At 49.4% G+C, this 12,201-nt stretch overlaps 1 protein-coding gene across 2 annotated transcripts in view; it reads left to right on the top strand.

Moving 5' to 3' along the window:
• The window catches only part of Ino80 (INO80 complex ATPase subunit), a 113,376-nt gene extending 109,124 nt beyond the window's left edge, over nucleotides 1-4,252 (top strand). For both annotated transcript variants that reach the window (XM_028854439.2, XM_028854441.2), the window contains 2 exons: nucleotides 233-448; nucleotides 2,775-4,252. In XM_028854439.2, the coding sequence (XP_028710272.1) occupies nucleotides 233-448; nucleotides 2,775-2,992 (434 nt within the window). In that variant the 3' untranslated portion in view covers nucleotides 2,993-4,252. The remainder of the gene's footprint in view (nucleotides 1-232; nucleotides 449-2,774) is intronic.
• The last annotated feature ends 7,949 nt before the right edge of the window (nucleotides 4,253-12,201 follow it).

Genomic DNA, 12,201 nt, shown 5'->3' with positions numbered 1-12,201 from the left:
TTTGTTTTTTTGTTTTATTCTTTTCCAGACAGAGTTCCTCTTTGTAACAGTCCTGCCTGTCCTGGATCTCACTCTGTAGTCCAGTCCAGGCTGGCCTCGAACTCACAGAGATCCGCCTGGCTCTGCCTCCCGAATGGTGGGTTTACGGGCGTGCGCCGCCTAGCAAGGGAATATTTGTTAACATTTTAAGAGATTTCTTTTTTTTTCCCCTCTTGGCTATTTGTTTCCACAGGAATTTCCATTCAGGAAGTGCCAGCTGCAGGACGTGGTCACTCAGCTCGAAGCCGAGGCCGCCCCAAGGGCTCAGGAAGCACAGCCAAAGGAGCAGGGAAAGGCCGAAGCCGGAAGTCCACCGCGGGCAGTGCTGCTGCCATGGCAGGAGCCAAAGCAGGGGCTGCAGCGGCGTCTGCAGCTGCCTATGCCGCATACGGGTACAACGTGTCTAAAGGTGCGGGGCCGGGGGGCCTGCAGACTGCTCCAGGACTGCCTGAGAGCCTGTTAGCATCCTACAAAGTAGAGTGGGCGGGCGGGCGGGCGGGAGACTCCAGGCCAGAGCCCCAGAGCCCAGTTTCAAACTGAGTGGTCCTGAGTGGCCCCCTTTCCTCTTGGCTTGGGAAAGTGCTGTGATTGGCTAGAAGTAGCTGTGGCCAGAGTGAGCTGAATTGGGGGCTATACTTGAAACACCCAGTTTTCCTGCCTTTCCCTTTTTTAGTTCTAGGTTTGTTTGTTTTTCCGAGACTTTCTTTTTAGTAATCCAAACAAGGGTGGTTAACCTGCATCCAGCTGCCTGAGCCACGGCTCAGTGAGCACTTGGTGCACATAGGGGCAGAGCCACAGAGCCACGGCTCAGGCAGTGAACACCTGGTGCACATAGGGGCAGAGCCACAGAGCTCCTAGCCCCTGCTCTTGAGTGGACCAAGCCCCAAAAGAAGCAGCTTCCTTGTGGTTACAGGTCAAAAGGGGGGGACCATGGACCTGCTCTGAGGATTGTGGGTATCATTCAGAATGGAGAAGAACGTGAGTGAGAAAGGATTCAGACAAACGTAAGAGTTGGCAACCATGGTGGCATGTTAAGGTTCACTGAGCATATCAGCCAAGTGATGCTGAGGAGGGGCAATGAAAGTCAAGGCTGGAAAGACATGGCCAGACCTGATGGATCGGAGCTTCACAGGTGTGTGGGGAAGGACTGTTGACAGCTGGAGATCGGAGTCAGAATGCAAGCGTCCAAGTGCTGTGAGGAGGAATTGACAGAGCAAAGCCTGACCTCAGCCAGATGTGGTGGCACACATCCATAGTCTCAGCACCCAGAGGCAGGTTCTAGACCAGCCAGGGCTACATAGTGACGCCCTGCTATAAACAAATATCTCATGTGGGCTTAGCGTAGCTCATAGGTTTTTTTGGGTCAACTTGTTAGAGTAGCATATATCTGAGGCTTGCCTTGTTCTCATGATATAGACAATGGTGACCTCAGACTTCTGGATTGTTAGAGCAGGGGAAGGCATACTTGTATAGAAAGTGCTTGGCCTATTGTGAGTGCTCAGTAAAAGTTGGTTCACCTCCTTTCTCCCACTGCAGGAGCCTCCAGATTCATTTATTGGTTTATTAAGGAAATAAGTACAGTAGCCTACCCTGGTGTTTCTTAATCCTTTGCTAGCTCCTTTGTATCCTTGGAAAAGAGCAGTCTCTCCAGTAATTAAAGCCTGTCGATATGACAGGGCTCATCCATGGATGGGGCAGTGTGATACACATCAGAGAAGCCGGCGGGAGGAGACAGGATAAGGAGATAGACTGGCCAGAACAGTCAACAGACACTGCTAGCTGGGAATGAAGAAGGAGAAGGACTGGTCTAGAAGTGACCAGTAGTACCACTGTGGGTGAACAGAGGTCGGTCTGCCCACCAAGTAATACAGAAGAAACGTAACCAGGCATGGTGGTACACACCTGCACTTCCAGTACTTGGGAGAATCGAAAGTTTGAGATTATCCTCTGCTACATAGCAAGTGTGACAAGACCAGGAAAAGAAGTAAACCAGCAGAACAAACATGCCAGACAATGTTGAGTTACGAGAAAGAGGTGCATTTGTCTCATGGTAGAAAAGGGAACGTTCATTGTTGTCCAGAGAGCAGTCACCTAAGACGAGAGGTTAACCCAAGTCCTTGACATGACAGCTTGGAGAACAGAGGTAGCCTTGGCTGGTGCCAGGGGATTGACTGGATATAGACACAAGCTAGGCTAGGTCACCTTGTGTTCCCTGGCCAGACTGTTGAAGAGCAGAGGCCTCTGAAATAAGAAAGCAGCAGCTGGGCGGTGGTGACACATACTTGTAATTCCAGCCCTCAGGAGGCAGGAACAGGCGGATCTCTGAGTTCCAGGACAGCCAGGATTGTTACACAAGAAACCCTTTCTCAAAACCAAACAAAAGGCCGCTAAACTCAGGTGCTTTCCAAAGAAGACAACAAAACATTGGTGCCTAGGAGTTAGAGCTTTCATCCTGTAAGCAAGCCTCCTACCCTGGACACATGCCCTCTCCAGAGTCTGAAGAGAGCATCTTCCTCTCGGGTGAGGTCATGCAGGTAGGGCTGAGTGTGTCACCATATCTTAGCCCAGCCATCTTACAGACAGGCAAATGCACCTCAAAGATGTCAGCAAAGAGCAGCAGAGCAGGATCCCCACCCCTTTCCTCCAGCTCACACTTAGACCGGTACTGCAGACTGCCAGGGCAGTTCACAGGCAGCTGCCACTATGGGTCATGGTGATTTTCTCCATCCCCACAGGAATCTCCGCAAGCAGTCCTCTGCAGACATCCATTGTCCGACCTGCTGGCCTTGCAGACTTTGGACCTTCAAGCGCCTCTTCTCCCTTAAGTTCCCCTTTAAACAAAGGAAATAATATTCCTGGGACTCCTAAGAGCCTTCATATGACCAGCAGCCTAGCCTCAGACTCCTTGATCCGGAAACAGGGCAAAGGCACCAACCCTGCCGGAGGACGGTAACCACCTCTGCCCTCTTAGCTTCCTTCAACCAAACCAGGGGCCACAGTCCCGGGCCACAGGTGATCTTTGGATGGCTTACCCAGTGTGGCATCTTGCATCCTGTTTGGAGAGTGGAAAAGACGAGCTGCAGCAGAAGAGGACAGGCAGGTGGTTGGTGTGAGCACTTTGATCACCTGTTTCCAAAGGCGTGTCCTGGGTTCGGCCCCACAGCATCCCAGATGAACTCCGCAGCCGAGTCTTAACCTCTTTCCGGGGAAGGGCCTGACCTAGACCCCTTGTAGATGCTCAGGCACACTGTCTCCACCCCCAGCCCACTCCTCAGCTCTGACCACGGCCCTCATGAAGGTTCCACCGGTGCTGGGAAGAGCCTTCCATAGTGGAGACCTCTCTAAAGGTTACGATTTCCTACAGGGCTAGAAAGGAAGGAAATGGTTCCCTGCTGTCTGCAGTCTGGGCGCTCCTGAGTCTCTAAACCCCGTTTGCCACAGTGTCCTCACTGAAATGTGCAGTGGAGGCCAGGGAAGACGATGGCTCCAAGGGTGACCCACGGGCAGTCCCAGCTTCCTCCACTGTCCAGCACATTCACACCAGGGAAGCTTTGGGTCCCACCAGCAACAGTAGCAGCAGCCCCCACTCAAGGGACTTCTCAGAAGCCAGTCAAGAGACCAGGCGCCACCTCGGTCAACAGGACATGCCCCCCCATCTTGCAGATGCTGCCCCTTGTCCGTCCTGAATGCACAGTCTCCCTGGCCTTGCCCGTCAGCCCTGCTTGGCTCTATGCACTGTCTGGACTGCACTGAGAGAGGGACAGCAGGATGGGGGGGGGGCAAGCTCAGCACCACCCTCCCAGCCCAGCCCCGCTCGCCTGAGCTTGCTGCCCTCTGAGAGGGGAAGGGGCGGCCGGAAGGGCTTTCCACCTGATGTCCCTGGTGGAGCAGGTGCTTCTGGAGGGCCAGCCTCTAATTTGCACACCTGAAAATCGCGGAATTGAGTTTAGATAGATTGATTTTTTTAATTTTTTTTTGAGGTAGGTGTAGGGAAATCATTTAATTTAAATCATAAGGATTCCCTACCCAAACCCTGACTCCTGTGTACAGATGCTCTTTAGAGGGGATCAGAAAATGCCAAGCCTTTTCTCTTTGAATGTGCTGTCTATTTTTATAGCTGAACTTGTACATATGTATAAAGAGAGACACATCTTTCTTTTACTAACTGGATAAAAAATCTTAAATAAAATGGAGTGAGATAATTTTATGTAAATTAAAGTGTCTGTGGTCTTTGCAGCTGCCTTTCTAGTATACAAAGTAGCGCCCTCAGAGGTTTGACAGGATCCGAAGAGTGCAGAGCTTTTCCCCTGATCGAAAAGGATAGGCCGTGGGACATGCACGGTGGGTGTTTGCTCAGGGGCGGTGGCCTTTGCCTCCACCCGTCAAAGGAGGTTTGACCAGGTGCCTGGCATGCAGTGTCAGCCCTGGGGGTGTGGGTTCCTTGTGATTCAGGACCCAGATGTGGGCAGTGTGACCTGGCCTAGACCAGGCAGAGTTAGGTAGTGGTAATTTGAATACTAACAGTGTCCTGAAGTTTGGTACTTGTAAGAATCGTGAAAGAAAACAGTGAAATGAGTTCCGGTGATTCCAGGCATCCATGTTTTTGACAGCTGGCTGGTCAGTTGAGAAAAGGGCACTAGCTGCCTGCCTGGATTGGCAGTTGCTGTTTCTGTGATTGAGCTTACAACACAGGCATGTTCTTGCATCACCTTTGAACAGGACTCATGCTGTTCCCAATGACAGGGCCTCCCTTGCCCTGGCCCACCCATACTCTTGATGGAGACAGACAGACTGGCTGCTGGACAGCTGTTGTTCCAGTCCTAAAGATGGACTTCATTTTCAAGTAGCCTGATAGCCTGGGTCCTGTTTTTCTTACTGGTAAACGTGACCAAGGCCTCATACAGAGCACACTGGCAGGCATGAGTTTCTCATTTAACCATTCCCTGCTCCGTCCCTGCTGTGGCTGGTGTGACCTAGTGAGTCAGCTCACCCTTCAGACTCTGGCCTTTCCAGTTTTCATCTCAGCAAAGCCTCCTAGTCTTGCCAAGATCCACAGTGGCTGCCTCCCTGGGGACCTGACAGCTGTGGTCCTAGGCAGCTTCACTCACATGTTGATGTGAGTTTTGGCTCAGTCTTGGAACTGTAAAAACACTGCAGTATTCCTTGTTCACCAATGCAGATCCCGAAGACAGACCTAACATGCCATGGTGAGGCTAGCTCATAGCTTTAATCCTCACATGCACCTGTCTCTTCTTTTCTAGGTTAGAGGATTGGGATCTTCAGATAAAAAAGGCTTTGAACACAAGTGTCTCATACCCCATCTACCCACTTTCAAAACATGCTTATTTTCCGTGTAGAAAAACCTCCCAGCTTTCTAGGAGCAGTTTTTTTCCTTAAAAAACAAAAGACTAGCTGGAGAGAGTTTCAAATGGGCTAAAAGGTGCATTCCTCAGCAAGTCTAGGAGCCCAATCCAAGATAAAAGCATGACAGTCTCACCACAGGAGTCAGCCATGAAGGCCCACGGAAATGGGTTTTAAGATCATGGGGTGTGAAGCCGGACGGTGGTGGCCCACGCTTTTAATCCCAGCACTCAGGAGGCAGAGCCATCTGGATATCTGTAAATTTGAGGCCAGCCTGGTCTACAGAATCAGACCCAGGACAGGCACCAAAACTACACAGAGAAACCCTGTCTCAAAAAAATAAAACAAAACAAAACAAAAAAAAAAAAGATCATGGGTCTGAATATACAGCCTTGAAAACAAGGTCTGTGCTGTACATGTTTTGACAGGCCTGGGACTTTATTGAAGCTTCCTGGACTGGCTTGTGCCTTGGAGGTTGGGCTGGGCATGTGAACCATGCAGACTGAGCATACAAGCCTGGATGTTTGCAGGTGTCCCATCCACAGAGCCTCACGTGTACTCCATGCGCCACACTATCTGACCCTTAGAAGCTGATCTCGTTGGTTCCCATGAATGTACATCCAGAAACTTAAGAGTCTTAGGATCTGGGGGTTCACAGATGTTCAGATCAGCCTGTCCTCCGCAGGCTGCATAGAACCACTCTGCTTCTAATGCCAGGGAAGGATTCTGCCCGAGAGTTCAGCTATTAAGTAGAAAAAGCCATTGAAACTGAGTCATCCTTTCAGGAGATAGTTCATAATTACACTATGAATCATTTGGGGAATCTCTTTTTTTTTTTTTTTTTTTTAATTTCTGGTTTTGGTTTTGGTTTTGGTTTTTTGAAACATGACCTTGGTTACCTCAGGCCCACCTCAAACTCACTAGATAGAGGAGGCTGGCCTTGAACTCCTGGTCTTCCTGTCTCCAGCTTCCAAGTGCACCACCATGCCAGCCTACTGTGAGATCTTAAAATATGGGTTCTGCTTCAGGCAAGTGGTCTGTTGGAAATCTGAAACGTTGGCATACGTCCACCACACCTGGCTTTGTTGTTAAACTGTTGCTTCCATTACAGCCTGTGGCTTCCACCTAGGCCATGAATTACCAAGCATCTACGACCTCTCCCCAAGTGCAGCCTGTCTGATTGCTCTCGTTTACAGGCTCACCCCTGTATTCCCATGACGAAGCCTGTTACTGTGAGCACCAAACTCCTTCAGGGTCAGCTTTCTTGGCTGATTCCTGATTCTTCCTCAGGAAGAAATGGAGAAATGTGGCTTCTCACCCATGATGCTCTGAGACAGCTCCAGAGTGACGCAGCCCTGCAGTGCAGGTACGGCTCGGCTTCCCAATCTGGGCATCTTTATGTTGTTCATCGACATCACTTCGAAGAGGGCAGGTAGAGAAAGCAGGGTCTCGGACTGTGCCGTTTCCTACTCTGAGGAAACAATGAGTGCTAAGGAAGGTGTCTGTGGTGATACTGTGTTCCCCAAAATATTGTGTACCTTAATAAACTTATCTGGGGTCAGAGAACAGAAAAGCCACTAGTTAGGCAGTGATAGCACACACCTTTAATCTTAGCATTCCAGAGATAGAAATCCCTCTGGATCTCTGTGAGTTCAAGGCCACATTGGAAAAAAGCCAAGCATGGTGACACACCAGAAAGCCAGCCTTTAATCCCAGAGAGTGGTGGTAGAAAGCAGAAAGAAATATAAGGCGTGAGGACCAGAAACAGCATTTGGCTGGTTAAGCATGTGGCTGGTTAAGCTTCAGGCTTTCGAGCAGCAGTTCAGCTGAGAGCCATTGGGATGAGGACACAGAAGTTTCCAGTCTGAGGAAGCAAGACCAGCTGAGGAACTGGCAAGGTGAGATAGCTGTGGCTTGTTCTGGCTCTGATCTTCCAGGGTTCACCCCAATAACTGGCCTCAGGTTTGATTTTATTAATAAGAACTTTGAAGATTCCTGCTACAGGTGTCTGCCCGGGAAAGGTCTTGAAAGATTGAGTAGTAGGAACGTGGTGCTATTTCAGCCCTTGTGAGAAGGATGTGCCACACAAACAGCCCCAGGATCAGGCTCTAGAGACAACAACCCAAGTGGCAGTACCCAGAACCGAGCGTCACAAGAGGTGAAGGAAAGAGAAGGAAGAAGGGGACATGGTAGAGGCCCACTTCCTGGAGGAAAGAGAAGGGAGAAGGGGACATGGTAGAGGCCCACTTCCTGGAGGTTGAGGAGCCTTAAGGATGCTGGGTAACTTGCTTAGCACCAAGCTCTTGGGCCCTTCCTGTGGCTCATTTCGCCCTTGTTTTAGCTGGCTTCTGATCTTCAAAGCTGACACCACCCACCTGCTTCCACTTCTCCTCCCCAGTGGCAAGTTGGGTGTGCTGCTTCTGGCTGCTGCCTCAGTGAGCATCTGACTGCTAGATTTGGGGGGTTGTTCATAGTGATGGTTTGGTTTGATTTGGTTTTTGTTTTGCGATACGGTCTTCCTAAGTATCCCAGGCCACCTCCAAACTCCTGGTCCTCCTACTTCAGCATCCCAAGTACCTAGGGATTATAAGCCTGTGCTACCACACTGTGCTAAGGGATTTCTCACTTGTCAAAATAAAGACAGCAGGCAAAAACAAGCTGGAATAGGGCAGGTTAACCTTAGAAAGGAAAGCAGGTCCATCACCAGTTGCAAAGAGGAAGGCCAGCCAGACTGAAAAAGGATTTGAAACAGGATGGTAATGACCTTGTGCCCTCTCTGAATGGGAAGGGCTTCTTTGCAGCCTGAGCAATGGTCACCAATGTGAAGACACAACTGAGTCTCCCAGAGGGTGACATGTGGGGAAGATCCACCATGCCAGGTCTGCCTGGAGTATGTCCTCAGTCATGGCGGATTGGAAGGAGGCAGTCTTGCTAGAAGACTCAGGAGTAGACAGTACAACAGGAAGTGATGTCGTGGAGTCTGGGACAAGCAGAGATAAGTCTTAGGTAGGCAGAGGTCGATGTCCCACATGGAATGCATTGTGTAGGGTGGAAAGGAGGCCATTTCCCATTGCAGAAAGGCAATGAAAACAGTTATTGAGAACATCCCAGGAGTCTGTGGGTGGCTCTCCTTTCTTTTAGCTGGAGAGCCTTTGGGTGGGGGGTGCTGAAAAGAAACAAGGGTTGGAAGGATGAGATAGCAGAAGAGGCAGCAGGTTCCGGGTGAACATCTGGAGAATTTCAAGCGTGTGAAAGAGCCTGGGCTGCTGTTAGGCAAAGGTGTCCGGGCAGGTATGACAAGGTCTTGACAAGAAGGGTCAAGGGGGATGGGGAAAAAAAAACTTGAGATCTAGGACTGACGAGTGAGGGATGGAAGAAAAAACATGGGATAAGAGGGTGTTGGGGACCCCCCCCCAGGTGAATAGGAACAACAGTTTGGTTGTTCAGGCATAGATCTCGGACTAGGGTGAAAGCCTTTAGACTCTGGAACTGCTAACATAAGAGTATTGTTGGGAGAGCTAGTGGATCTTTGCTAGTAATTGAAAGTTAATAGAGCCTTGGAATCTAAAAATTATAAGTTCAAGTCTCTTAAGGCTGGGAGGAAGTAGGCAAGGGAGTATCGGTCCAGGCACACAAAAGTGGTGGAGTCTTGTACTTTAGGGATACAAGAGTTAGGGAGAAGGTAGCCCACAATCAAAGGTTAACAATGGTTGAGGATCATACACATACAAATAACATAATGGACTGAGAAGGTCACATGTATGTATTTATATGTGTAACAATAACAACAACAACAAAAAGGCCATGATCCCCAGAGGAGCAAGGAAGAGAACATGGGGGACTGGAGAAGGAAAGGGGAAGGGAGGACATGATAGAATTATATTTTAATTTCAAAATAAAAATAATGTGGGGCAGTGATGGTGCTCACCTTTAATCGCAGCACTTGGGAGGCAGAGGCAGGCAGATCTCTGTGAGTTCGAGGCCAGTCTGGTCTACAGAATGAGTTCCAAGACAGCCAGTTCTACACAGTGAAATGCTGTCTCAAAAAACAAAAAAAAAAATTTACAAATTTAAAGAGTTAAGCAATGGACAAGGATTAACAACTAACGGAAGGTATAAGATCTCAGTGGGAAAGGATGAGGAGAATAAGAAGTTATGCCGGGCAGTGGTGGCGCACACCTTTAATCACAACACTCGGGAGGCAGAGGCAGGCAGATCTGAGTTCGAGGCCAGCCTGGTCTACAGAGTGAGATCCAGGACAGGCACCAAAACTACACAGAGAAACCCTGTCTCAAAAAACAAAACAAAAAAAGAATAAGAAGTTGCTTCCTTTGTGATAGAAGATAATAGAGGCATGGAATTCTTCCAAAATGTTCTATCTCACAAAAGAACACCAGGGAATGACCAGGAAGGAATGGGAAGGGGCTGCCCAAAATGTCTGGGCCAAACAGCAATGGAGCATCCTGGGTAGGTGAGGTGGGAGTTCCTTCTACCTGGATCAGGGCAGGGTCCAGCAAATGCAGGCAAAACTGAGTAAGTAATTCACTCACATGTGGGCTAACAAAGGAATAGTCTGGGCCTAGACAGTCAGCTCAGTGTCTTAAGAGCACTGGCTGTTCTTCCATAGGCCCTGTTTTCAGTTCCCAGCATCCACAAAGCAGCTCACAGTCATCTATAACTCCAGTTCCAAGGGATCTGACTCCCTCTTCTGGTCTCCAAAGGCACCACGCACGCACATACTGCACAGATGTATGTGCAGGCAGAAAATGCCATATACATAAATTTTTTTGGAATAATAAAATAAAAAGAAAAAACTTTACCAGCCACTACAGTGTCACCCTGGGTTTGGTGAGAATAATGGTGTGGGGGGGGGTGAGCAGGGGACTTCAAATCCTGGGCCGCCTCTGTTGTCAGGAGTTGTTAGTGCCAGCAAGTTCACCAAGCCTGAGTCTAGTGATTGGAACCTGGCAAGAACAGACGCATTCTTGACGGCACCTGGCATCTCTCTGAGCACAGCCTAATTTCCAGTGTCCTCGGTCACCACACAGGAGGCGGGGCTGAGGCCGTGGCCATGAGATGGGGAGGCTCGTGCCCTGTGTCCCATTTGGCTGCATTTAAAGCAGGCCCTTCATAGGCCACACTGAAGTGTGGAGGACATCACTCCTTTGAGTTGTCTGCAATGAACCCTGGCATATTTGCCTCTGGTATTTGCTATTTAGCCTGATCTCATTGAGACTCAAGGTCTAAGCTCTCCTCTCTGTTATTAAAGACTTAAAATCTGTTTTTATAAGGTCTCTGAGGAGCATGCGGCCAACCTCTATCCTTCAGGGCTGTGTTCTAGCAATCAGCACTGATATCGCCACCCTTCTCTGTCAATCACAGTTTCAGATCAGCAAGTGAAAATGAAGGCCAGATTCTCATCAGCTCCCTGAGTCATCGCTTTGATTTTATCATAATTGACCACAAAAGGCAGCTTCTCCCATTGCTGCCAGAGGCATGCAGTCATAGACCCTTGTTGTCAGAGGTCATCTGAACTGAGCTGATAATTCCCATTGTGACCATGCATAGACCTGCCACAGCACAGACTGGGCGATGATCCTCATCCTAGGCATGAAGAGTGTTGGCACATACTTCCTATTCCCAAGAGAAAAAGCGGAGGTCAGAGTGACATAAATAATATCATGCAAAGTCAGGTCAAAGGACTGAGTAAGACACTGAAATTCTTAGCAGTGGGAGCTGGGGTTAAACACAAAGGATTCCAAACATTTAGGGAAGGCGGACATGTGTGGGGTGGTCAGTGATGACAAGCTCTTGGAGAGGAAGAGCAGAGTGGGATTGGCCAAGAGGAGCAGTTGAAGGACAGGTGGGTAGGTCTGAAGGGAGAGGCAATAAAGGTTTGGCTTTGGCAGGAAGGTGAAGTGTTGGGGCCAGTTTGGTGAGGAACAGCAGTGGAAGGAAGAGGGTTGTTGGGCAGAGGTCATGCGCAGGATGGACATCTGAAGAAGGCGGCCGGTAGGAGCTTACAGGCTGGGGTCATTACAGAGCAGAGAGGGTAGTTGCAGGGCAGGGGAGGGAGGGGACTGATGGTTTTTTTCATTTTGGGGCCCATGACTAACCACGGTTGGGGTAGCTGAGGAAATAAGGTACATAGTGGGTAAAAGAGAGACAGGTGACAAGTGTCACTGGATTCAAGTAGAGCAAGCAGGACAAGGTCCTACATAAATCATTACAGTTCTGGAAACCAAACTACTTTAGTGTGGTGGTTGACTAGGAATGGCCCCATAGACTCGTGTCTGTGCCTTGTCCACAGAGAGTGGCACTGTTGTGAGGTGTGGCCTTGTTGGAGGAAGTGTGTCCCTGGGAAGGCAGACTTTGAGGCTTCATGTGGCAGATTCCTGCTGCCTGCCAACCCAGATGTAACACTCTCAGCTCCTCCTCCAGCCCAAGTCTGCCTGCATACCACCATGTCCCGCCATGATGATGATGATGGACTAAACCACTGAACTGTAAGTGAGTCCCCATTAAATATTTTTCCTTTATAAGAATGCTGTGGTCATGGTGTCTCTTCACAGCAATAGAAACCCAAACTAAAACAAAAAGTTTGTTCCAGGGACTGGGGATTGGCTAGGAGAGGCCTGACCATGCTTTTGTTTGGAGGAATGTGGACTTTGGGATTTTGGATTAGAAAAGCAGTGGAATGCTTCAAGTGCTACTTAATGGGCCACACCAGTAGAAACCTGGGAGACAGTGGTATGAGGGTGATTGAACGGTGGGGACCTGGCTCAAGAGGTTTCAGGGAAG

Source organism: Peromyscus leucopus, chromosome 4 (genome assembly GCF_004664715.2).
Source record: "Peromyscus leucopus breed LL Stock chromosome 4, UCI_PerLeu_2.1, whole genome shotgun sequence".
Classification (NCBI taxonomy): domain Eukaryota; kingdom Metazoa; phylum Chordata; class Mammalia; order Rodentia; family Cricetidae; genus Peromyscus; species Peromyscus leucopus.
Note: the sequence above shows the minus strand (reverse complement) of the source record. Positions and strands in the feature narration are given on the sequence as shown.